Below are 25,314 nucleotides of genomic sequence, written 5' to 3'. Positions count from 1 at the left end.
GAGAAATAGTGAGTGGTGAGGTGGGGCAGGGCTTGAAGGAGGATGTTTTTAGGACGTTTGGGTGTGAAGGGAAGGAGACAAAAGGAGAGCAATGACAGAGGGTGGTGAGCTGAAGAGTTGGTAGTTTTTGGTAGGTCAGGAGAAGACGGGCAGAAGAGAGAATGAAGATGTAAGATAACCTTGATATAATGGATAGTGTGGGGGTCTTGGAGGACAGGGGGGAGGTGGCTGAAGAGCATCAGGAGAGGAGTTTGCCTTGAAAAGGAGAACAGTCACTTCCCTCACTGGGAGGGGAAGGAGAAGGGATGAAGAGAGACTTTTTTCATGTGAATTTAATTTTGTTGTTTTAATTATGTAAATATTTTACATGGTCCATTTACATCCTATATGACCCTGCATTTCCTCTCCTAGGTGTTTCCCCAACAAAAAGGTGAACGAATGTGCATCCAAAGGTATGTACTGAATTGCTGTAGCAGAATTATCTCTAATAGCCCCAAACTGGAAACTGTCCTAATCTATCACCAGGTGAATGGATAAATTGTGGTATGTTTACCAAGGGCTGATACACAGCAGCAGTTCTCAAAGTGTGATCCAGGGAACTCTGGCTGGATCAATTTGCTTCTTTCACTTTCATCCTCTCATGGGTATACTGTGGAGTTCTCAAAAGGCTTGTAATGATTGTTGCTCTGACAGACAATAGAATGTGTGCTTGTGCATTCTTGGGTTTTAAATATTTCTCGGTTTTAATTTCTAATACCATACATTTCAATAGATGTAATCCACACAAACAAAGGCCCTTTGAGGTCCTCAATAATTTTGAAGTTTAAAGGGGTCTTAAGAATAAAATGTTTGCAAACTACTATACAGCAATGAAAATGAACAAATTATAACTGCCCACAATGGCATAGATGGACCTCATAGACATTCACAAAAATGTGGCACAAAGGAAGCCAGACACAAAAGAATGCATACTGTATGAGTCTATTTACGTAAAGACTAAAACCAGGCAAAACGAATCTGTGCCATTAGAAGTCAGGATAGTCGTTATCCTTGTGGGGAGCAGGCTCTGGTCATATTCTGTTTCTTGACCTGGGTGCTGGGTCAATGAGTGGACTCCCTTTGTGAAAATGCATCTAATTGCTCACTTCAGGTTTGTGCACTTTTCTGTATGGGTGTTATATTTCAGTATAAAGTTAAAAACACATTTATATGGGTCTACATACAAAACCAGAGATGAAACATTTACAGAGATCTTGCTGCTATCCCAGTCTCTGCCCCTGCTCTCCCTCCCTCATAGGCTATTTTTCCCCATAGATAATTTTTATTAGTCGCTGATTTCTCCTTCCGTTGTTTCTTTTTGGAAAATATCTAAATCTTTTCATTTTCATTTAATTTAAAATCTTCATATATTTGTTAGAATAGCCCCCCTTCCTACAACAGAAGTAGTGTGTTATATATGGAAGAGAACTTTTGAGGAGGCTGAGAAGCCTTCTGCAGAGAATAAAGGCATTTGGAGAAAGAGGAAAGGATTGGGATAGATATGTGCATTCACTTGAGAAGGTGAGTACCCTTACTATGCGCAGTATTGGGATAGATTGAGCGGTAGATGGTTGGGGGGGGAGGTCCTCAGAGAAGGGGCTGCTTGGGGGAAATCTTGACAGAGGAATAGGAGAAAGCAGAGAAGGAGAGTGAGAGGTGGCTTTCCGGGAAGAGGGAACTATGTTTGCAAAAGTGTTGAGGCCGAGAGCACGTATCCACGGCCTCCCAGAGTAGGCCCAGGAGTCTGAACTTTATCCTGGAAGCGAACAATTGGAAACTTCTTCAGCAGAACAATTTTTTATTTTAAAGCCATCTTAGATACCCACCCTTGACTCTTTTTCTCTTACACGCCTATTTCAATCTTATACCCTGTAGCAACGATTTTCAGCCTTTTTCATCTCATGGCACACATAAACTAATTACTAAAATTCTGCAGCACACCAAAAAAATTTTTTTTTGCTGATCTGACAAAAAATAGGTATAATTTTGATTCATTCACACCAGATGGTTATTGTTGTGTTGGTTGTTGCCATTTTTTTTTATTTGACAATCTAAGGGAAAAGGGGTCAGTGCCCCTGACTAAATAGTCAGGTGTTGCGTGTTTTAAAAATTCTTGCGGTTCACCGGTTGAGAATCACTGCCCTAGAGCAAATCCTGTTGCACTCTCTTCAAAATATAACTAGATTCCAAATGCTCCTCATTGCCCCCACCCTGCCTCAAGACTCCACCATCTGTCTCTTAGATTATTACAAAACCTCCTAACTCTTCTCCCTTCTTTTGACTTTCCCCACACAGTCTCTTCTAAACACAGCAGCCAGAATGATCCTGTTAAAACCAGTCCAATTGTGTCACTTGCTTGATCATTATCCGAGTCCCTACAGTGACCTACGAAGTGCAAACACCATCAGACTCTTACACACACACACACACCCCCACCCCCACCCCCCCACCCCCCACCCCCCCCCCCCCCACCCCCCACCCCCCCACCCCCCACCCCCCACCCCCCCCACCCCCGCCTCTGTGACCTCATCTCCAGCTGCTTTCATATTCAGTTCACTCAGCTTCAGTCGGTCACGCTGGCCAGTTACATTCTCATTCAGGGCCTTTGCACTTGTTCCCTCTATCTGGAGGCTTCTTCCATCAGTCTCTTTAGGTCTTTATTTATATGTCACCTTCTCAGTGAGGCTTTCTCTGATCACCTTATCTATCTAAAATTGCAACCTCTGGCTCAGCTGGTTGGGCATTGTCTCTTGTACCAGAATGTTGCTGGTTCGATTACTGGTCAGGGCATGTGCCCAGGTGTCAGGCTCGATCCCCAGTAGGGGGCATGCAGGAGGCAGCTGACCGATGTTCTGCTCTCACATCCATGTTTTGCTCTCACATTGATGGTCCTTTCCCTCTCCCTTCCTCTCTTTCTAAAAATCAAATAAATAATATTGCAACCTCTGCCTTCCTCTCAGCATTCCCTAACCACACTCCTGCTTTACTTTTCTCCAAAGAACTTATCTGACTTATTATTTTTTCTTTATTGTCTGACTCCCTCCCTACAATGTAAACCCCATGAGGGCCTGAATTGTGTGTTTTGTTTACTGCTGTATTCCCTGAGCCCGGAATAGTGCCTCACACATAGTAGGTGCTCAATAAGTGCTTTTAAAGATTAAAAAAATATATATTGATTTTGAGAGAGCGAGAGGAGGAAACATCAATTTGTTCCACTTGTTTTTTAAATGTTTTTATTGATTTTTTAGAGAGAGAGAGGAAGGGAGAGGGAGAGATAGAAACATTGATGAAAGAGAAACATCCATCTGCCTCCTGCATGCCCCCCATTGGGGATCAACCCCACAACCTGGGCATGTTCCCTGACCCAGAATTGAACTGTGACCTCTTGGTTAATGGGTCGACACTCAACCACTGAACCACACCGGCCTGCTGTTCCACTTATTTATGCATTCATTAGTTGGCATATTGGGATGTCGCTCTAAACCAACTGAGCTACTCGGCTAGGGCCAGTGCTCAATAAATATTTGATGAGTGAATGAATGAACTCTAATATATCAAACAGACAAAGTAGAACAGGGCAGTTTCCATCTTCACTGTTTGGCCTGAACACTTCTTTTTTTTTTTAAATTTTATTGTTGGAAGTATTACAGATATCCCCCCCTTTTTTCCTCATTGATCCCCTCCACCCCGCTGGCCTGAACACTTCTTGTTTGAGAAAGCGCTGAAGTGCTTCTGCCCAGCCAAGAGGGTTCCTCAGTATAGTTTCAGAGTGACAGATGAAGGCTAATGGGAGCCATTGAAAGCATTTGAAGTGTAAATGGCAATTATATAAGTATTTTAGAAAGATCCTTTGAGTAGCATCACACTGCACCCACACTCTCCCCTGCCATACCTTCAACCTTGGCATTATCCCACTCTGCTTCCTTGCTGCTCAGGACCCTTCCACCTCACCAGGACCATCAACCCATTGAACCTATCACCTTTTCCCTTCTCTCCATCATCCCTCCATATCTCCTCTTCCTTCCTTAGCTTAAATTGTATCAACTGCTCACTCGTACACATCTTGCCCTTTCTTGTACTCGCCCGGTGAAACCATAACCCTGGTAAATCCAGTTCTTCACCTACTCACCAACCTGCCCCTCTGGCAGCTGAGTGAGGTGGGAGGAAACCGACTGGCCTCACTTCATGTTCATGACCATTGATTTCAAGTAGGCGCTCAATGCTGCCTCAAAACCCTACATTTCTTGAGTCCAGCCCCTCTCCCATTCTAGAGCAGTGCTTCTCAAGCCTTAATGTGCATACAACTTATCTGGGGATCTTGTTAGAATACCGATTCTGCGTAACTTCCCAGGTATGTGCCTGGTGCTGACTGGAACGTGGACCCACACTGAGTAGCAAGGGCCTGGTCCAGAGGCCGAAAACCTTTACCTGATAGTAAATATTTCAGACTTTGCAGGCAACATATGGTGTCTGTTGCAACTGTTCAACTGCCTGTGCAGCTAGACAATACAGAAATGAATGGGTATGGCTGGGTTCCAATACAATTTTAGTTACAGATACTAAAATTTTTAATTCCACAGAATTTTCATGTCACAGAATATTCTTTTGATTTTTTTCAATCATTAAAAATACAGAAACCATCCTCAGCTTGCAGGCTGTACACAAATAGGCAGCGGCTGGGTTTGCTCCGGTTTCCAAACCTCTCCTCTCTCCTCACACTTGCAACCCTTCCTCCTCCATTCTCACTCTCAGTGGCCTTGCTTTCTAGTCACTGAGAAAATTTAAGCCGTCACAGAATTTCCATAACTTACCTACCATATTCCAGCTAACCAGCACCTTGCACTCAAATCTCCTACCTTCCTCCTGTTCCTACAGATGAAGTGCATGGGCTACAGCCAGCCTTCTTACTTGCTTGTGCCCTCCATCCTAACCTGTCTCCTATTCAGGAACCATGCTCTGTCCTGCTTTTCACTGGGTTGTTCCCATCAACATACAAATAAATAGCTGATCATCTCTCCCATCTTAAAACTCTGCTCTTTACCCCAGCTCCCTTTGCAACTACTGCTCCTTTCCCTCCTTCCCTTTACAACAAAACTCTGAAAGACCTGTCTGTATTTACTGTTTCCAATTTCTCTCATCCCATTCTTCTTTTGAGATATAATTCACATACCATAAAAGCCATCATTTCAAAGTATGCAATTCAGCCCTAGCCGGTTTGGTTCAGTGGTTGGAGCATCAGCCTGTGGGTTGATGGGTCCCGGGTTTGATTCCAGCCAAGGGCATGTATCTTGGTTGCAGGTTGGATCCCCGGCCCCCAGTAGGGGCGCATGCAGGAGTCAACCAATTGCTATGTCTCTCACATCGATGTTTCGCTCTCTTTCCCTCCCTCTCTCTCCCTCTCGCCCCTCCCCCCCATTCCACTCTCTGAAAAGCAATGGAAAAAATATCCTCGGGTGAGGATTAAAAAAATAATGCAATTCAGTGGTTTTTAGTATGTGAACATACTGTATCTAATTCCAGAACTCTTTTATCACCTCAGAAAGAAACCTGTATCCATCAGCAGTCCCTCTCTATTCTCCTCCCACCAGCCTAAGCAACCAATATTTCTGTCTATGGGTTTGCATATTCTGGGCATTTCATATAAATGGAGTCATACATTATGTCATTTGTGTCTGGCTTTATCACAGAGCATAATCTTTTCAGGGTCTCTTCATGTCGTAGCATGTGCCAGTACTTCATTCCTTTTCCTGACTGATGTTCCACTGTGTGGACATGTTTTGTTTATCCATTTATCAGTTGATGGACACTAGGGTTGCTTCCACTTTTTGGCAGTAGTAAGTACTATAAACACTAGTGTTGCTTAACTTCTCACAGTCCTTTCCTGCTTTGGTCTGTTTTCAATACAGCAGCCAGAGTGATCCTTTTATTTTAAAATAATGTCAGATTATATCGTACCTCTGCTCAAAACTTTGCAGTGGTTCCTACATCATTTGGAATAAAAAGCCCAAGTCTTAACTGTGACTTGTTGGATCTTGCCCATTAGCTCTATGACTTTATTCCATCCCTTTAGACTACTATCCCCCTTGCTCACTACTCCAGCCATAATGACTTCTTTGCCATTCCTGAACAGGCCAGGCACACTCCGAATCCCAGGGCCTTTTCACACACTTTTCACAGTAGGAGCTTAATAAATATTTGTGAATGAATAAATGAGCTCTGTGAGATTTCTAAGGATGGCTAATCCTATGTATGTAGCTATCCGTATATATTTTCCAAGAATTCACCAAGTATGAGCCTATCTTTGCTACCTTACCTTCTTTAATGATATAAATGATCATAATAAATTTTTGTGGTGTATAGGACAACCCTGGAGACAGTAAAGAAAATTGTGGGCATAAAAACATATAACATATAGAGCCTCTATATACCAACAAAAGGCTATAAAACTCCTCTAACCTTTCTCCTAATGAGTTAAAGATAACATCTGTGACTACCATAGAAAGTTAGGTCATAGTTTGCCTCTTGAATTTTTCCTGCTTATCCCTTAGCATCACTTCTTTGACCAGAACATCAAACTCCCCATGGCTGTGAGAATCATGGGGGCAAGGCTGTGTTCACGACCACAGTCTTTGTGCCAACACATAGGAGGTGCTCAATGAATGTTTAGGTATCCAGGTCTGAGCTGTCCCCATCCTGTCTTTATTTACAGAGAAATCAAAACCTGTGTCTGAAGAAAAGTGAGCAAAAATGAAATGAATGCTAACTTTTCTGTTGTTTACCGCATAGTTTTTTATTAAGAACATGAAATTATGTGTTATGAGGCAGTGGTCCTCACCCTACTCCCCCGACACAAGAAAGCAAGCTAGACAAAGGAAAGCGGCACTGTGGAAAAGGAAGGCAAGATGGACTTCAAAAACTATTTAGCAGGAGGGAGGGCCCTCCTGTAGTCTCACCAGTTGATCTGGTTTAGGGGTTTTCTCCAGCAACACTTGGCAGCTCGGGCAGGACTCCCGCACCAGGCCATGCCACCACTGCCCTTCTCACATGGTGCGCTGTTCTCTGGTTATTTCTAGCTGTCTCCTGCCACCACTGGGCCATGGTTCAAGGACAAGGACTTGTTTGCATCCTTGACCCCCCAGGGTCTGGCACTGTCAGTGATTAGTAAATGTTTGCTAAATGAGTAAATAAACGAGAAGAAATTTAAGGGGCGTGGGGAAGTGTGGTTTACTGAGTTGGACAGGCAAGGCAAGTAGAACAAAAGAGGGAGGTGCTGACATGAAAACAGCCTTAAGGGGGATGGCAACAGGCCGTAGACTGGGTAAGCAGGCAAGTGATGCCAACTCACAAATGACAGGTCCCAGAGCATCGCTTCTCCTAAGACCAACTCTAACCTCTGCGCTAAGGGGGTCTGCATTTCACCAATGACCTCAATACTTTCAAATGCAATGGCCACTTCGGATTTCTTATCTTCCTTAACCTCTCTGTGGCATGGGACACTGCCAGCCATTCTCCTTAAAATTCTCCCTTCCCTTCTTGATGTGTCTGTCTCTCCCCCCATCCCTTCCTCTCTCTTTCTAAAATCAATCCCTTCTTTTAGTGCTTTCTCCCCCATTTGAGGACCATTTTCTTTCAGTCATCTTTGATGGCTCTTCTTTCCCTGCCTCTTGGGATACTGGTTTCTAAAAGCTGAGGAAAACACAAAGCAGTGACTTATTAAGTAAAGGCAATTGACACCATGTTCACGTTAGGAGGAGCTGGCAGGATGAAAGTTAAGCAACAGCTCAAGGATGTTGTCCCAACATTTTGATTGTTATGGAACAAGAGTAGGGAACCATGATTTGATCTTCTTGGTGGGCAAAATAAAGGCAGACACTAGTGAAGGCAGAACGAATATCATTCCTCCCGTCTCAAAATTCCCAAGAGGTTAATTCAGTATCAAATTTAATTTTTTAATTTTTTACAAATCTTCACTTGATATTTTTTCCATTGCTTTTCAGAGACAGTAGAAGGGAGAAAGAGATAACATCAATGTGAGAGAGACACATGGATTGGTTGCCTCCTGCATGCACCCTACAGGGATCGAACCTGCAACCGAGGTATGTGCCCTTGGCTGGAATCGAACCCAGGACCCTTCAGTCTGCAGGCTGATGCTTTAACCACTGAGCCAAAATGGCTAGGGCTCAAATTTAATTTTTAAAAACTAGTAGCTGTTTAGTAAAGTTAAGCCCGGCTGGCATGGCTCAGCAGCTGAGCATTGACCTATGATCCAGGAGATCGTGGTTCAGTCCCCGGTGGGGGGAGTGCAGGAAGCAGGTGATCATTGACTCTCTCATCATTGATGTTTCTCTCTCTCTCTCTCTCTCCCTGCCTCTCTCTGAAATCAATAAAGACATTTTTTTTAAAAAAAAGTTAATAAACACATTTAGCTTCATACTTGAATGATGTTGATATTTATTGACACCAATACAAAACAAGCTAAGACTGAAAGTTGCTATTTCAACAGGAACAAATATTGGTGCAGTTTCCTTCCAGGACAGGTCATGCACTCAGATCATGAGACCTAAGGTAAAACAAAGACTGGATTGTCAAGAACCAAACAAGGGTTAAATTTTACATATTAATTAAAAATTGCTATAGGCCAAAGGAGATGTTTAAAAATATTCTTTACCCTAAGCTCACATAAGCAAACAAAAATATGAAACTAATCCTAAAATTTTAGGACACAGGATACAGACATGGCATGACTATTCCAATTTTGCATAAGCGAACACTTGTTATATCCTTTACTGTACTTGTACTATAATTACATGCTTGTTGTTTCTATGCTACACAAAGTCAACAGTTATCACCAACAATGAATATAACTAGATCTGAACAAGACTTCAAAGTGACTCTGCTCCACTAAATTAAGAAAATTCAACCCAGGATTAACAAAACCTTTTGATTTTAGAGCCGGCTCTCTTTTCTTCTTCTCATGTCATAGCTAATTAAGTCCCCACTTGACATTTCCCACCTGCAAAATGCAATGCATGTCCTCTCTCTGATCTTTGTCTGACACTTTAAAGTTAATTGTAGGAACTGCAAAAAAATGAAATTGTACTTCCAATCTGCACCCACCATCAGGTTCCTGCTTTGATGCAAAACATACTCCTCTGCAGTGTACCCCACCAGCACAGCGACCCCCTTTCTCTCTCTATTCCTTTGCCCTGAGGCACTTCTGGATTGCTTAATACATGCTCTTTGGCTGCCTACACAGTCAGGAGGACACCTACGGCCATTTGGACTTATCACTCCTCTCCTCCTTCTTTTCTATGGCTAATACCACTTTCCTGCTTTTTTTCTATCGCTGAATCTCCAGACTTGGTGCTGTCATCAGGGGGACAGAGTCGATTTCGGCTTCGAGCTCCTGGTTGGTAAAGCTGCATTGCTGGGCGATCCTAAAGTAAAATGAAATGTTAATGTTAAAACATTGCTGCTCAGTGTTTACAGGAGATTTTCAGAGTCATAAGTTATATATTAATGTATACCAAAACCAACTCATACAAGACCAAAAATGTGAGGGCACAGTACATGATAGTAGGTGTTGATGGTTAATTTGCTTCTAACAGCCTGCTTCCTTTCCCCTATCTCCAAACAAAAGCAACCATTTCATAATTATTATTTTATATGCCTAGGGTAAATTTTCAACAAAGCTACTAATTTTCTTAACGATCTCAAGAGAAACTGAATTAGTTTTTTGTTTTTTTACTTAGAAAAACCTCAGCCATTGCCTATTTCTCCTCCCTATCAGTAAATTGACTTTTAAGTGCACCACCATATAAGAAAATATTAGAAGTAAAAACAACAATAACAAAGAATGCAGTCTTGCCCAGACTGCGTGGCTCAGCAGTTGAGCGTGGACCTATGATCCAGGTGGATCGTGGTTCAATTATCAATCAAGGCACGTGCCGGGTTGCGGGCTCCATCCCCAGTAAGGGGCGTGCAGGAGGCAGCCAATTGATGATTCTCTCTTATCACTGATGTTTCTCTCTCTCTCCTTTCCTCTCTCTGAAATCAATAAAACATATTTAAAAAAGAAAGAATGCAGTCTTAAGTGAAGACCTCTCTGAACCTGTGAACTCAGACCCCATGTAACTTGGCACAACATGATTCTTTTTCCCCCCCAATTGATTTATAGAGAGAGGGGAAGGGAGAAGGAGAGATAGAAACATCAATGAGAGAGAAACACCACCGGGGATCGAGTCCACAACCCAGGCATGTGCCCTGACTAGGAATCAAACTGTGACCTCTTGGTTCTAAGGTCCATGCTCAACCACTGAGCCACACCAGCTGGGCAACATGATTATTTCTTAATTCAGGTCTAACAATTTAATACCCCAGCTTGAAACTAGGTGGCACTTTAGATCTCAGATTCTTAAATAAGCCTCAATAAAGTCATCATGTAGCTCTCAGTTCAAGTAATGTGTTTGGTTTAATGACAGTATGATCCTGGAAAACTTAATTGTGTAGGCCTTTAGAATTCACAAAAAATTACATGAGCCTTCCTTGTCCTTTCTCCCTGATGTATGAAAGTTAGCCTTAAAGCATTACTCTCAATTGAATAATTTCAGCAAAATATTTCACTATTTTCACAAGATGAAATGTTAAAACAGATGAGCCTGGCTTGTGTGGCTCAGTGGATTGAGTGTCGTCCCATGCACCAAGAGGGAGGTCATGGGTTCGATTCCCAGTTAGGGCACATGCTCATATTTCCCGCTCTATCCCCAGTGGGGGGGCATGTAAGAGGCAGCCAATTGATGTTTCTCTTTCATTGATGTTTCTGTCTCTCTCCCTCTCCCTTCCCCTCTCTCTAAAAAATCAATAAAAACATATTTTAAAAAAACAGATGAGACTCCTGTATGGTATTTAAAGAATGGACAAAGGGGCTCCCACTGTGCGAAGATGGAACAATTTAAACATCAACAAGGATAGTAACTGATGACAACAAGTTGGAATACACCAAGTATTTCTAAATCCACGAGTTCTTAAAAACTAAAGTCAATGATAACCCCTAGAAGTTGCCCAGAACACCAACTCATTACTCCTAATACTGGTAAATAACAGGAAAGAATCAAATTATCTTGCCTTTCCTGTGTAAACGGAATTTCAAGCTAACTAAACAGCTGATGAGGGAAATTCCTCTTTATAGAAGAACATCAGATAATAAATACAACAGGAAAGGCGGAATTCACATATCACCATTTTCTACTACCACCTCCCCCCTTCCCTATGAAATAATTAAGCTAAACAAAATTGTGAGGAAAAAGGCTGATAAAAAATTTTATAACGGATCAGGCTTATAATACCTTAAATTATTGATTAGGTGTTTTTTCAACTTTTTATCTTGAAGTTTTATATCTATAGAAATGTTGTAAAACTTAAACAATGAATACCTGATACCTTTCATCTAGAGTCACAATTTTAACATTTTGTCACATGTGCTGCTTCTGTGTCTAGTATGTGAATGCACGCATATATATACACATTATTATTTTTGCAGAACCACTCGAGAGTAAGTTATAGGACATCATGACCCTTCAATCCCTAAATATTTAAGAGTGTATATCCTAAGGACAAGGACATCCTTTTACACAAACACAATACAACTATTGATCAATCATAGCATCACACTAAAAGGACACCCAGACATTATATGCTTCCTAACATGATGCATAGGAAGTGCACAACGCTGTCTGAAGTATTCTTACCAAAAACTGAGCCTGAATATATTCAGGTCTCTAGGTGAGGGGCTGCCTGTTTTTGTGAGTAAAATATGATTGGCACCCGGCCACGCTCATTTTATATATGTCTATGCCTACAGAGCTTAGTGGTGGTGATAGAGACCATATCGCCCACAAAGCTTAAAATATTTACTTACCATCTGGCCCTTTACAGAAAAAATGTGCTGACCGCTGCCCTAGATATAACCATGAGTTTTCAAGGAAACAAAGATTAAGGAACATGTTAAATGATACCACAGGAATGTAATTAGCCAATATGGACTGGTAGAAGCTCTACAGAACTTGGTTTCTGCAATAAATGTAGGAAAACAAAAAGAAGGGGATTGTTTAGAAGAAATTTAAGGAGAGAAATCAAGCAAATACAATTTGTGGACCTTGTTTGGAGCCTATAAAAAAGATATAAATGAGACAGTTGGGAAAATCTGAATAGTGAGTAGGTAGGATGTTAAGGAATTATTGTGTTTTTTAATGTGAAAATGCTATTTGGGTTATATTTATTAAGAAAAAGGCTTGATCCCTAATATTGATGTATTTTAAGAAGAAATTATATGTCTAGGACTTGCTTGAAAATCATCCATTAGTGGGTAGGGATGGGGTAGAGTAGAAAGAAGGTTGGCTACCAGTTGATAATTACTGAACCTGAGTGATGGGTACATGGTATTGTGTTCTACTTCTGTGTGTTTGAAATGTCTACAATAAGTTAATAAAAGGACCTAAACAAGACTGAAAAAAGTTGCAGAGTTAAAGTTCCTACAATAAAATTTTCTATAATAGAATGTCTTTAAAAATTCTATAATAAACAATGAGCTAGCCCTTTCCTTTACACTTATAGGAAAAGAAAAAAAAATCCCCATGAAAATAAACAAGTGTAACAAAAAGCAGCACCTTGTTTCTAATGCGATCTCTCTTAACCACTTCCTCTTTCTTTTCAGTTTTTTCTGAGCTGCCTAGTGATTCTGTACTTTCAGTCTTCTTTCCTTTATCCCGAAGTGCTTCTTTCTCTTTTTTAATTTCTTCTTCCTTCCTTTTATAAGCCTTCTCTTTCTCATAGCGCTCCCTCTGCCTCCGGCGCTCTTCTTCTTGACGCTTCAGTCTCTCTCTTTCCCGGAGTATGCGCTCTTGATCTCGTTCATAATCCCGCTCCCTCTCCCGGTAGTCTCTGCCACTCTCATCTTCAGGTCTGCATGAAAAACAAATCTGAGAATGTACCCTCAAAGATCTTCTCATTGCAAATGCAGGAACACTCTGATTCTGACTTGGCCACGGCAATGAGGCTGCACTTTTGGAACAGAGTGAAAAAATACTAGTGGTGCCCTAGCCTGTTTACTCAGTGGTTAGAGCATCGGCCTCTGGGCTTAAGGGTCTCAGGTTTGATTCTGGTCAAGGGCACGTACCTCGGTTGTAGGCTGGATGCCTGGCCCCAGTAGGGAGGCAACCAATGGATGTGTCTCTTTCACATTAATGTTTCTCTCTCTCTCTCTGTCTCTGTCTCTCTTTCTCTCTCTAACCCTTCCACTCCCTCTGAAAAACAATGAAAAATCCTCTGGTGAGGATTTAAAAAAAACAAACTAATTTTTTGAAAAACAGTAACAAAACAAAACAAAAGTCATCCACCTAGATTAAGATATTAGAATATTTGAAACCTTTCCTACTCATCCCCCTGCCCCTGGTCAAACAGCTTATTTAATTCAGGTATAAGTCCAGGAAATAGCAGTAAAACTGGCATCTAGAAATACATTGAAAACAAGTGTACCAAGAGCCCTTGCCTACTGACCTCTTAGGCTTTTCATCTTTAAGAAGTTCACCATCACGTTTGGGTAATGTACAACTTTGCCCACTGGCTCTTTCATCATTCAGATTCTCTTTGTCCAATTTCTTGGCTTTTTCTCTTTTGTCCAATTCTTTTTCATCTCCTTTTTCTGGTTTCTTGAGCAGCTTTAAAGAAAACAAATTTATTTTTATTTTGAAGGATGGGACACTGTCTTCTAAGCCTATCAAAGAAAACAATATACTAAATATTTAAAATTCTGACTACAGAAGGCCCCCTTTTCTGCAGGTACGCAAACTTTCGCATGAACAACTAGTGCACAAGAGCAGTAATTTACTAAAAGGTAAATTGCTATTAATGTGAAAGTGTTATCCACTCAAATGAAGTGGTTTAATCACTTGTGGCAATAGGATCAAGACTCCTTTGGCTTTAAATGGGTCAACCTTTAAGTGAACCAATGCACACTTCCAAGTATGCCTTTTGTAGCAAACCAGCATGTCAATACAACTTGATGGGAAAATATACCACAAATTTAAAATGCGAGGTAGATCATTACTATTGGAGTGTTTCTATGTAGTACTTGGAATGACAAATACCTTGGTCACCAAAGGAGTGATCTATTGTGAGAATAATTTTGCCTTGAGCCTGAGAGTAACATACATATATGATGGTACAATCATATTATCATTAGAGATGAATAGTAAAATCATTTGGCATTGGGTTTAAAAATCCAAATACCTCATACAACAGAACAATGAAGTTCCATCTCTACTGAGTAGGAACTCTGCACAATGTCATGTACATGACAGAATGCAATTCTAAAAAGTGGTTTATAAAGTCCAAATTTCTAACAAGTTTCTTTTTCATACCACTGCTACAAATCTCTCTAGAATACCCTCAAGTGTTGGACATTCAGAGAGATTCTGAGGCAAAATAGAAGAATTCCAGTCTCAGGGTAAAGGCATCATACAGGTCACCAAGCAAAGGCCAAGCACCAAAAGATTTAAGCGAAGTATTTCAGCGCACGGACAGCCACTACAAATGGTGAGTCCAAACTGGACACTAAGAAGGTACCCATGTAAAGTGAGGATGCCATGTACAGGTTTCATTGGAAGTGTTCTTATTTCTCAGATGAACATCTCTGTTAGAAGCCAAGATGTTCATTACTCTACTAAGAACATTAATGGATGTCTCCAGCATGGATGGCTCTACCTTCTGCCTTGCTGATAGTTAGGAATAGCAAGTCAAGTCACTTGTGCCATGGCAGACATTGCTGGAAAGAATTAAGACAGGAACTTTCCCACCCTGTGGCCAGGCCCCTTATCAACAATAATGAGCCCTGGAGAGCCTAGGGGAACCACACAAACTACTGAATTTTGAGGAGGTAAAAGGAGACCCTGCTACTATCTCTGAGATTTTCTCTTACTTTCTCTGAAGTACTAGTACTTCCCCAAGAAGTTTGTTGGAGCAAGGGCTGCCCAAGCCATGCCCTCAGAAGGGAAGCAGAAAGGCCGGGGATCTTTCTATAGATTTTCCTTTTCCTATATGCTATGTGTTCAACAGAATCTGCTGCTCACAGACTCCCAGGGAGATGCAAGAAGGTAATGTGGGAATCATGTGAGAGGGGAAAGCTCGTAGTGCACGATATTATCTCTAGTACTTGCACAAGACAGTTATGAAAAGCAGCTAAAAAAGAGAAAGAGCTATTTAGGCAGGGTAGTCCTTTGGCTGTATATTGTTGAAGCTTCTGGGGACATAGCAGAGCATCAGGAAGTCATCTGGGCTTCCTTTTAAAGTAGGAATTTAAAATAGCTTGCTTTTAAGAAGACTGGTCAGTCTGAAGGGGTTTTCTACAGGTATCACTACCACCACCACCAAAAGGATTTATTAACTAAGACCTGTGTGTGTGACATGATACTAGGTGTTCGGTATCATGTACTTAGTCCTTACATTTTTCTGATTCACAGCTTGTAACAGAAACCTGTGTACCTGAAGACAGTGGAAAACAAACAGATGAGGCGACTTCATGTATCAAATATGAAGGAAAAGCTGAATAAAAACCGTAATTCATGCCAGCCAGCCCTATTTTATGAAGAATTGACAGAATAATCATCCAAAAATTGAACATTGTCAATGATAAAAATAACACAGATTTGCACTGAATAAATATCATGTAAACTACTTAGTTCTTTTAAATTATCTTAAAATTTTAAAATCATACTATTAGTATTATAGAAAGATTTCAACTGGTTCACTTGCCCCCCCCAACCAAAAAGGACAAAAACAAAACTGAAAAACTATATTTACACCACACAGTTTGCATGCATGTTTATAAAGAAGTAGATACATGCAATTTTCAGCAACATGCAGCCAGTTTTAGTTATTTTCATACCTTAATCTTTGGTTCTTCCTTTAACTTGTCCCTTTCTGGAACTCTTTCTATCTTCTTTAGCTTTTCTATATCTTTCCTTTTTCGTTTCTCCTCTTCTTTCCATTTTCTCCTCTCTTCTTCTCTTTGTCTTTTTCTTTCTATTTCTCGCCGCCTTCTTTCTTCTCTTTTTTCTTCTCTCATCCTCTAGAGAGAAACATCAACATACACCTTCAAACACTAAAGTCATCACCAAAAACTTCAACCAATCCCAAAGGCATGGTGGGCACCCACTAAACGGGATCATCTTTCCTTCCAACTTTCTAGTTCCTTAATCCCCTCCCCACCCCACTCAGAATATGAGCGAATGAAGACCAGGGCTTGCTAGTATCAGAGTCTCCCACTGCTGCCTTGCTCTGTTTCCAGAGACTTTCAGAAAAATCAAGAGGACTCTCTGGGTTTGCAGAATGATTCCTTGTCCCAACAACCAGAGAAAAGGAGAGGGCCAACAAGCCAAATCTTTAGAGAATAATGGTACCTGAAACCTATATGTTCATATTAACCATTGTCACCCCAATAAATTTAACAAAGTATTTAAAAAAAAGAATAATGGTAAGAAGAAGCAGCTGTTTCTCCTATGGGATCCCAATGCTCTTAAAACGTTTAACAGAATGTGAACCAATGAAATAAAAGTATTGAGAAAACTATAAAAACAAAGGTTTACCTGCTTGTTTTTCAGGAAGCTCAATAGTGGGGTTGTCTTTTTAGCTACATAAATGTAAACAGATTATTAATAATACTTATCAACCCCTAGAAAGGATTCCATTTTCTGACATTCCCTGCCAACCGCCCAAGGTCGGAAGAACTACGCCCCTTAAACAGAGCTCATAACTGTATTATCGGAAAGAAGTCTTTACAGTATTCCAATTCTGCGCATTTAAAATACCTTTTAAAAATTGAAGAAATACAAAATAAAACAATAAACTTTTTAAAAAGTGTCATTTCTACTGTCAGTGAGAATTAAGTGCAAAGGACATTCTCTGGTTCTACAGACAGGAGCACAAATTTGTCCAACTGGGAAGAAACAGGGAAGGGGCTAACAGTGTCCTTTTGACCCCATCATTTCACTTCTGGGAATTTATTCTAAGGAAATTGTCAGAGATGGGCTTATGCTATGCATCCGTTAACAAAAAACAACTTTTAGAAGAATATTTAATTCATTTTTCAGTATTCTGAACAATGCTATCTAGCCACGTAGCTAGCTTTTGAAAATATACTTCCTTTGGATAAATTCCTTGGAGTGGACATCCTGAGTCAGAGGCTACGCTTATGTTTAGAGCTGATACAGCAGTGACAGCTTACTACTAGAACCAATAGCCAAGCTAGAATTTCTCAAGAGGTTTTCAGTTTTGCAGTAACTAAATCCATTTTTTGATATTTCAGGTCAAATTTTTTTTTAGGAATATTAGCTTCTTATTACTAGAAAACATCAACTGATCTTCAAATGCTTACCAACATCTAAAGGTGCCATGAGCCTTCAAACGTTTTATACTTATTTCTGTGGCACTAAATAGGTCATAGAGAATTTTCCCCATCTAATCAATGCATTCTCATAATCCTCTGACACAGGTATTATTATCATCTGCTTACTACAGTAGAAGAATCAGAGTCTCAGAGAAGTTAGTGCTTTCCCCATGATCACACAGCTATCAAGTGACAGAAGTGGGAGTCAGACAGGTCTTCTGATGAAAAAGCTGTTGCCCTTAATTCCTTTTGTCAACTTACCTATTAGTTCTCTATTTTTAGCTTCTATTTCCTCTAGCAGAGTCTCTGGAGTAGATGTCATTTTCTCATTATCAGCAGCATAACTTTCCAAAAATTTTCTATATTCTGGATCTGAATAATTGTTTAAGTAAACAGAAAATGTAGTAGAGTTTAAACAAACAGGAAATCATTATCTAGGATATTTATCAAAGGTAATTTCCTACTTTATGGAAGATAAAAAATAAACCTATACCCACAAGATAGACTTTAGGGCTTTATTTGTTACTCTCAGAACTCCTATTAGAGATACCCACAAAGGGAGTCTGGTGTAACATGGGGTCAGGGAAAATGAGATAGCACACATTATAACAGAACCTCTAGGGATGATAGTTTGCTTTTGAAAGTCACTGCTCCTACTAATGCAGAGTCACATTTGTGAGAGAACTGTTGTGTATATAGTTACGTATATAGTAAGAGTATATGTTTATTACATATACAGAGTGTAAGCAATTCCTGTATGGGTATACCTCACTTTAAGTAAACTCAACATATGAAAATGAGATGATCCAAAAAGATACATCAGGGGGATGTCCTAGATGGGGCACTGGAGGTGATGGTAATTCCAGGAGTTCTTTCCTAGATGCCTCTGACATCAGACTGGGAAACACATCTGAGTCATTATACTCCTTGTATTTGGAGTTTCTATGCAGTGTGGAACATGTCCCTTGATCTAGTCTTCCAGGTCTGAATCTGATATAATCAATAAGCAGTTGCATGTTGACTCTTTTCTGTGTTCTTTATAAAATACCCACTATAGTAATAAATAATGGAAATCAAACTGGATGATTCTAAAATATCAATCTGATAGAAAATATTGCAGCTGAGCCCTTATCCAACATAAGTTATAGAGATCTCAAAACCTGGATCCAGTTTACCTTAAGTGGCAATTATTCCAGTTTTTTACTTCCTGTCTTTTGGTTCAATGTAATTACTATGTGTATGGTTAACTTCACATTTCAAAGCCTAGAAAATAGGACTGGCCACTTCAGTTACTTGATATTAAGTTACTTGAATACATAATTTTTCCAATATAGCTCTCAATGATAAGTCTCTCTCTTTATAAAAATGGAAACCCAAAAGTTAAATAAATAATCATAACAATGGTAAAAAGCCTCAAGTAGTTTTATACTCAGGAGTCAACAATGTATTGCTTAATGGAGGAGGAATGAAATGCCACTAGCCAAAGAGTGAAAACTCTATAGGAAACCTACCTCCATTTTAACAGTTAAGCAAAGCTTCCATCAATGAATTATATTTTGTATGAACTTTATCCCATATGTTCTCTTATTTAAAAGCTTAGAGTCCAATTAATTCTCACAAAGGTAATGTTTTTAAAAAACCCATGGCAATAGCATTACATAACTAGAGCTATACTGTACCATCATCGATAGTCCCAACTTTGGTATCCCTTTTCTTAGTTTTCTTTTTTGCAGCTTTTTGAAAAGGAGCAAATTCTACTATTGCAGGATATTCCTGACCTGTTTTGAAAAAAATATCACACTTGTTATAACAAAGAAAATGTCAAGTGGATACAAGAGAGTCAACCCACTGCTCTCTAGGCATTGTTTTTTTCTTTTTGGCTTTGTCTGTATTTTTTTTTTTAATTAAAAAATTCTAATGTTGACATTATTGCAGGTGCTCCCCCTTTTCCCCCCTTTGCCTAGGCTTCCTTTGATGGCAGTCATCTGAGAAGTGTCTTAAAACAGGCATCAATCACACTGCCACAACTAAAATCAACATGCTATCAAAGGAGCCCCTAATGGAAAAAATGAAATGAATAAAACATTCATTTAAATTTCACTTTTAAAGTGTGATGTTTTGATATGTGGCAAGTAATAAGCTAACTTTTATTTAAAAAAAATCAGAAATCTCTAGAATAAGCAAATCTATAGAGAAAAATAAGATTAGTGATTGTCTAGAGCTGGGGGAGTGATGGGGAGAACAGGGAGTGGGAGATAATGGGTATGGGGTTTCTCTTTAGAGTGATGAACATGTCTTAAAATTAGATTGCGGTGATAGCTGCACAACTTTGTGAATACACTAAAAACATTTTTAAAATAAACTTTAATTTTTTTATTGAGAGAGAGAGAAACATTGATTGGTTGTTCCACTCATTTATGCATTCATTGGTTGATTCTTGTGTGTGCCCTGACAAGGGACCGAACCCGCAACCTTGGCATATCGGGTTGATGCTCTAACCAACTGAGATACCCGGCACTAAAAAACATTTTTAAAGGGTGAATTTTGTGGTATGTGAATTATATCGCATAAAGCTGTTATTTAAAAAATATACCAGGGCATCAAAAGCAAGGCAACAAAAGTAAAAATCAATAAATTGGACATCAAAATTAAAAACTTCTGTGCATTTAATAACACAATCAACATAGTGGAAAAGCAACCTATAAAATAGGAGAAAATATTTGCAAATCATACATCTGATAAGGAATCAATATACAGAACATATAAAGAACTCCTACAACTCGACAACAAAAACCCCACAACCCAATTTTTAAAAGTTCAAAGGACTTGAATACACTTATTCAAAGGTGATATAAAAAAGGCCAAAAAGCATATGAAAAGATGCCCATATGCTCAAGCATATGAAAATGTTAAAATATTATCTCACTAATCATTAGGGAAATGCAAACCACAGTGAGCTATCACCTCACACCAGTTAGAATGGTTACTATTAAAGGGAAAAAAAACACAGAAAATAGCCCGGCTCGCGTGGCTCAGAGGTTGAGCATCAACCTATGATCCATGAGATTGTGGTTTGATTCCCGGTCAGGGCACATGCCCAGGTTGCAGGCTCGATCCCCAGTAGGGGGTGTGCAGGAGGCAGTGGATCAATGACTCATCATTGATGTTTCTCTCTCTCTCTCTCTCTCTCTCTTCTCTCTCTCCCTCTCTCTGAAATCAATAAAGATACATTTTTTTAAAAACCACAGAAAATAGTAAGTGTTGGTGAGGACATGGAAAAATTAGAACGCTTGTGCTTTACTGGTGGGAATGTAAAATGGTGTAGCTTCTATGGAAAACAATATGGTGGCTCCTCCAAAAAAATTTATGACCTAACCATTCCACTTTGGGATATATATTCAAAAGAAATGAAAGCAGAGACTTGAACAGATTATTTTTACACCCACATTCATAGAAGCACTATTTATAGTAGTTAAGAGTTCATATAAGCAACCCAAATGTCCCTTGATAGAGGAATGGATAAACAAAATGTAATATATACATACAATGGAATATTACTCTGCCTTAAAAGGGAAATTCTGACATATGCGACAACATGGATAAACCTTGAGGACATTATGCTAAGTGAAATAAGCCAATCATAAGAAGTTAAATACCATATGATTCCACTTATTGGAGGTACCTAGAATGGTCAACTTCATAGAGATAGAATGGTATTTGTCAGGGGCTGGGGAAGGGGGAAATGGGGAGTAGATGTTTAATCAGTATAGAGTTTCAGTCTTAAAAGATGAAAAAGTTCTAAAGATTGGTTGCACAACAATGTGAATGTATAATGTCAACACAACTGAACTGTACACTTAAAAACGGTTAAGACAGCAAATTTTATTGTGTATTTTACCACAATTAAAAAAATGCAAACAAAAATAAAGGAATGAGGTAATGATACATGCTGTAACATGGATGAACCTTGAAAACATGCTAAGTAAAAGAAGCCAGTCACAAAAGGCCACATATTGTATGATTGTGTTTATATGAAATGTCTAAAATAGGGAAATCCATTGTTAGATTAGTGGTTTCCAGGACAGGAAGGGAGAATGGGAGAATGGGAAATGACTGCTAATAGGATACAGGATACTTTTTGGAGTGATAAAAACATTCTGTACTTACATAGTGGTGATGATTGCATAACTTTGTGAATATACTAAAAATACTGAATTTTATGGTATGTGAGTTATAACTCAATTTAATAAAAAACAAGTGCCCTGGCCAGTGTGGCTCAGTTGGTCACCAGTCGGGGTGTGTACAGGAGGCAACTGATTGATGTTTTCTCACATCGATGTTTCTCTCTCTCTCCCTCTCCCTTACTCTCTCTTAAAAAAAAAAAAAAATCAGTGAAACATATTTTTTAAAGAAAACAAGTGACTACTGGAAAAAAAAAAAATACCAGGTCCCTGCTACAGAATAATGTCAGACAAAGTATAAAAATCACTGACATGTAGACATAAGTCAGAATAAAATAACTAGAATTGACCAGAAGGTATCACAAAGCAGTCATGGAGGAAACATGATTTTGGAAATCCTGGTGAATGCAGAGTCAGATTAACTTAAAAACTGATATATCTGAAAAGGAATAGATAGACTGAAGCAGAAGGAAATTGTGGAAGATAGGCTGAAAAAACAGAAGTGAGGCCAGACTATGGAGGGCTTTGACTATGAGGCTAAGGAGTTTGGACTTTTTCATAACTGTTCTCTTAAATCACTATTTTCAAAAAGATTAATTTCATGGCAATATAACAGACTGAATTATACAGAAATAGAAAAAAATGAAAAACCCTATAAGTTCAGAGACAGTGGTTGTCTAAGAATTAGGTGACTGCCCTGGCTGGTGTGGCTCTGTGGTTAGAGTGTCGGCCTGCGCACCGGAGGGTCACAGGTTTGATTCCTGGTCAAGGGTACATACCTGGGTTTCAGGTCCGATCCCCTGCCCTCAGCCAGGGTGCATGTGGGAGGCAACCAGTTGATGTGTTTCTGTCACATCGATGTTTCTCTCTCTGTCTCCCCTACTCCCCTCCCTTCCACTTTCTCTGAAATCAATGGAAAAAATATCCTCACTCCTTGGGCGAGGATTAAAAAAAGAATTAGATGGCAAGAGCATAAAGTATGAAAGTATTAGTAAGGACAGGCACGATGTTAAAAAACAAATTTAAAAGATTCATCACTTGCCCGGCTGGGGCGGCTCAGCAGCTGAGCATCGACCTAGGATCCAGGAGACTGAGGTTCAATTCCCGGTCAGGGCACATGCCCGGGTTTCGGGCTCGATCCCCAGCAGGGGGCGTGCAGGAGGCAGCCGAACAATGACTCTTTCATCATTGATGTTTCTATCTCTCCCTCTCCCTTCCTCTTTCTGAAATCAATAAAGACATATTTTTTTAAAAAAATCATCACTTGATGTTCCTCTCTCCCTTCCTCTCTCTAAAATCAAATCAAATTTTTAAAAAATGATTCATCACTTGTTTATATGTAAGGTATAAAACAAGAGAGTAAAAGGTTAAACACAACTCAGATTTTCAGGCCAAGTGACTAGGAAATCATTGCTACTTCCTGGAATAATTGAAGTGGAAAAGTCACTAGTTTGTGGGGATTAATAAAGTTGGACAAACAGTGGCAATCCTTCTACTTTTACAGGTATATTCCTTGACAAAGATTACATTTTCACTAACTTTGAAGTAATGCTGAAAAAACAAAGCTCAACAAAAAACACATCGTTCACTATGATTGCAAAGCGAAAGGAAAGTGGCAAATGGCAGCTGGGACATTGTCTGGCTAACTGTTGCAAGCAGGAGAAAATAAAAAGAGAGTTAAGGTAGAAGTTGTTCTTCCCTATAGACTTCTGGATACAAAGTAGGAAATCACCAAGTTCAATGTTTTAATTACATACAACTTAAAATGTTAAACAGTATTGCAACAAATAACTATTGGCTTAAAGGATCTGAATAAATAAACGTTGGTCCTTGAAGCAAGATGAGAAGTAAATGTTTAAAGCTTGTCATACAAGTTTAAAGAGTTATTTATCCATATTACTGCTGAAACTAGTCGTCAAAATATCAGATATTCTAATCTAGGGCAAAAAAATTGTCACAGGATAAAACAAGCAATTTCATTCAGTTGATCAAACTACAGATATAACAGGTTAACAAAAATACCCGAGGCTGAGAAAAGTCACATATCTATAAGATTGTAAATAGGCTTATCAAATGTGTGAAACTCTTTAAATGGTGCACATTTTATCACCCAGGATTTTAGAAAAACTATCAAGGCATTCAGAAAGCACTGTGATACACACATTGTCCTAGACAAATGACAAAGAAACCTCTTGTTACTAGGACTCACCTTTATTGTCAAGGAATACATAACCATCAAAGCGATCCCTGAACAAAATAATGTCCTCTTGGTTTTTAAAGTTGATGTATGCTCTGGCATACATATGAGGATACAGACTGCAGAGAGGAAAGCAATTATGTAAATGTGCTTGCAGGTGTCTGGCTGAATTATAAGAATGCATATATTAAAGAGACAGGCTCAAAAATCAAATAGAAAACATTGGTAGCGTAAAATGGAACGGAAGAAACATTTTTCATTTACCCCCTCCCTCCTTTTATTTATTTTACCTAGTATCATTAGAAAAAAACTCAAAATAATCATGGTCAGGCATAGGCTGAAGATGTTCCTGAAGCTGCTCCTTGGTCAAAGTGGGAGGTAATCTCCGAATTACCACCTTCAGAAATGAATAAGTAAAAATAAAATTAGTACAAATCAATTTTCTGTCACACCTGAAAGAACCACCATCCCTGAAGAAAGCTGGGCTTTAAAAGAGGAGATCACTTATAAAAACCCAGGAGAAAAAGTCCCCTAATGTTTAGAAGTAATCGAACATAATAGTAACGAGGTTTTAAAAAATCTCTTAGAAATAACTGTCTGCAGCAAGGAAAATCTCAGGTTCTGTTAATCCGAAGCCCCGCAATTTACTAGATTTGCGTACCATTTTCCATCACCCATTTTTTGATAGACGTAGTGGTAAGAAATTAGTAGGCCAACCCTGGTCTTTTGTGGGTGCCACGAACTCTTGAGTTACTGATATTTCCCTACCACATCCAACATATCCTAAAACAAAACCCTTTCTCATTCAGCATAAAGAATTCAAACCTCTGAGGAATACCAAAAATTCCCTCATTGTTCCCCCAACAGGATGAACCTGAGGTGCCCCAAGACCATTAATCCTAACACTCCCTCAACTCGCCTCCATTAATACTTCCATCGCAAACTACTCCCACGCTTGATAGCCCCTTCCCTGTTTAATAATTCCCCCAATTAACATTTTAAGCCCTCATTCTCTTTATCATCACTGCCCCCCCCCCCTCGCATTATCACTTCACAGCTCTGATCTAAACCCTTCTCGTCTAGGAACCTCCCCCCTCTTTCCCTCACTTTCACCCCAGGGCTCAGCCGGGAGCGACTCCCCCCCATTTCGGTCCAGTGGGTGACCCAATGATGCGATTTTCACTCAGGTGAAGAAACAGAAGGGGAGACTGGGAGAGGGAGAGGGCAGCCCCATTCCCACCCATCCTCCATGGGTGGCGGACGCGTCCCGCCCTCTCACGGGCCAACGGCCCGCCAGGCACCTTGCTCAGCGCCTCTTTCTTCTCCTTGTTCCGATCCTGCTTATCTTCCCCTTTGGTGCTGTCCCCGGAAGCCCCAGCGCCACTGCCTGTGGCCCCCGGGGGAGTCAAGAGGGTTACTCGCTTCTCCTTCGGCCTGTGCTCCTTCTCTTCCTTCAT

The 25,314-nt window shown here is 39.8% G+C and overlaps 1 protein-coding gene and 1 long non-coding RNA gene across 4 annotated transcripts in view; one reads left to right on the top strand and one right to left on the bottom strand.

The window, feature by feature from the left end:
- Positions 1–16,943, top strand: part of LOC107544461 (uncharacterized) — a 19,370-nt gene extending 2,427 nt beyond the window's left edge. For both annotated transcript variants that reach the window (XR_001603915.2, XR_001603916.2), the window contains exons 2-4: positions 412–452; positions 14,478–14,631; positions 15,555–16,943. This is a non-coding gene — a long non-coding RNA (uncharacterized LOC107544461). The remainder of the gene's footprint in view (positions 1–411; positions 453–14,477; positions 14,632–15,554) is intronic.
- On the bottom strand, positions 8,467–25,314 carry UPF3B (UPF3B regulator of nonsense mediated mRNA decay). 2 transcript variants are annotated; one of them, XM_016222355.2, is made up of 11 exons: positions 25,159–25,314; positions 24,148–24,254; positions 23,870–23,976; positions 19,159–19,257; positions 17,741–17,851; positions 16,680–16,723; positions 15,980–16,162; positions 15,538–15,576; positions 13,594–13,754; positions 12,705–12,999; positions 8,467–9,476 (listed from the first exon to the last, which is right to left on the bottom strand). In XM_016222355.2, exons 1-11 carry the CDS (start codon positions 25,312–25,314, stop codon positions 9,327–9,329), a joined length of 1,452 nt encoding a protein of 483 aa, XP_016077841.1. In that variant the 3' UTR covers positions 8,467–9,326. The 2 variants fall into 2 exon arrangements, with proteins under 2 accessions (XP_016077841.1, XP_016077842.1); XM_016222356.2 differs by lacking the exon at positions 15,538–15,576.

Source organism: Miniopterus natalensis, chromosome X, assembly GCF_054644295.1.
Source record: "Miniopterus natalensis isolate mMinNat1 chromosome X, mMinNat1.hap1, whole genome shotgun sequence".
In the NCBI taxonomy this organism is placed as follows: Eukaryota; Metazoa; Chordata; class Mammalia; order Chiroptera; family Miniopteridae; genus Miniopterus; species Miniopterus natalensis.
Note: the sequence above shows the minus strand (reverse complement) of the source record. Positions and strands in the feature narration are given on the sequence as shown.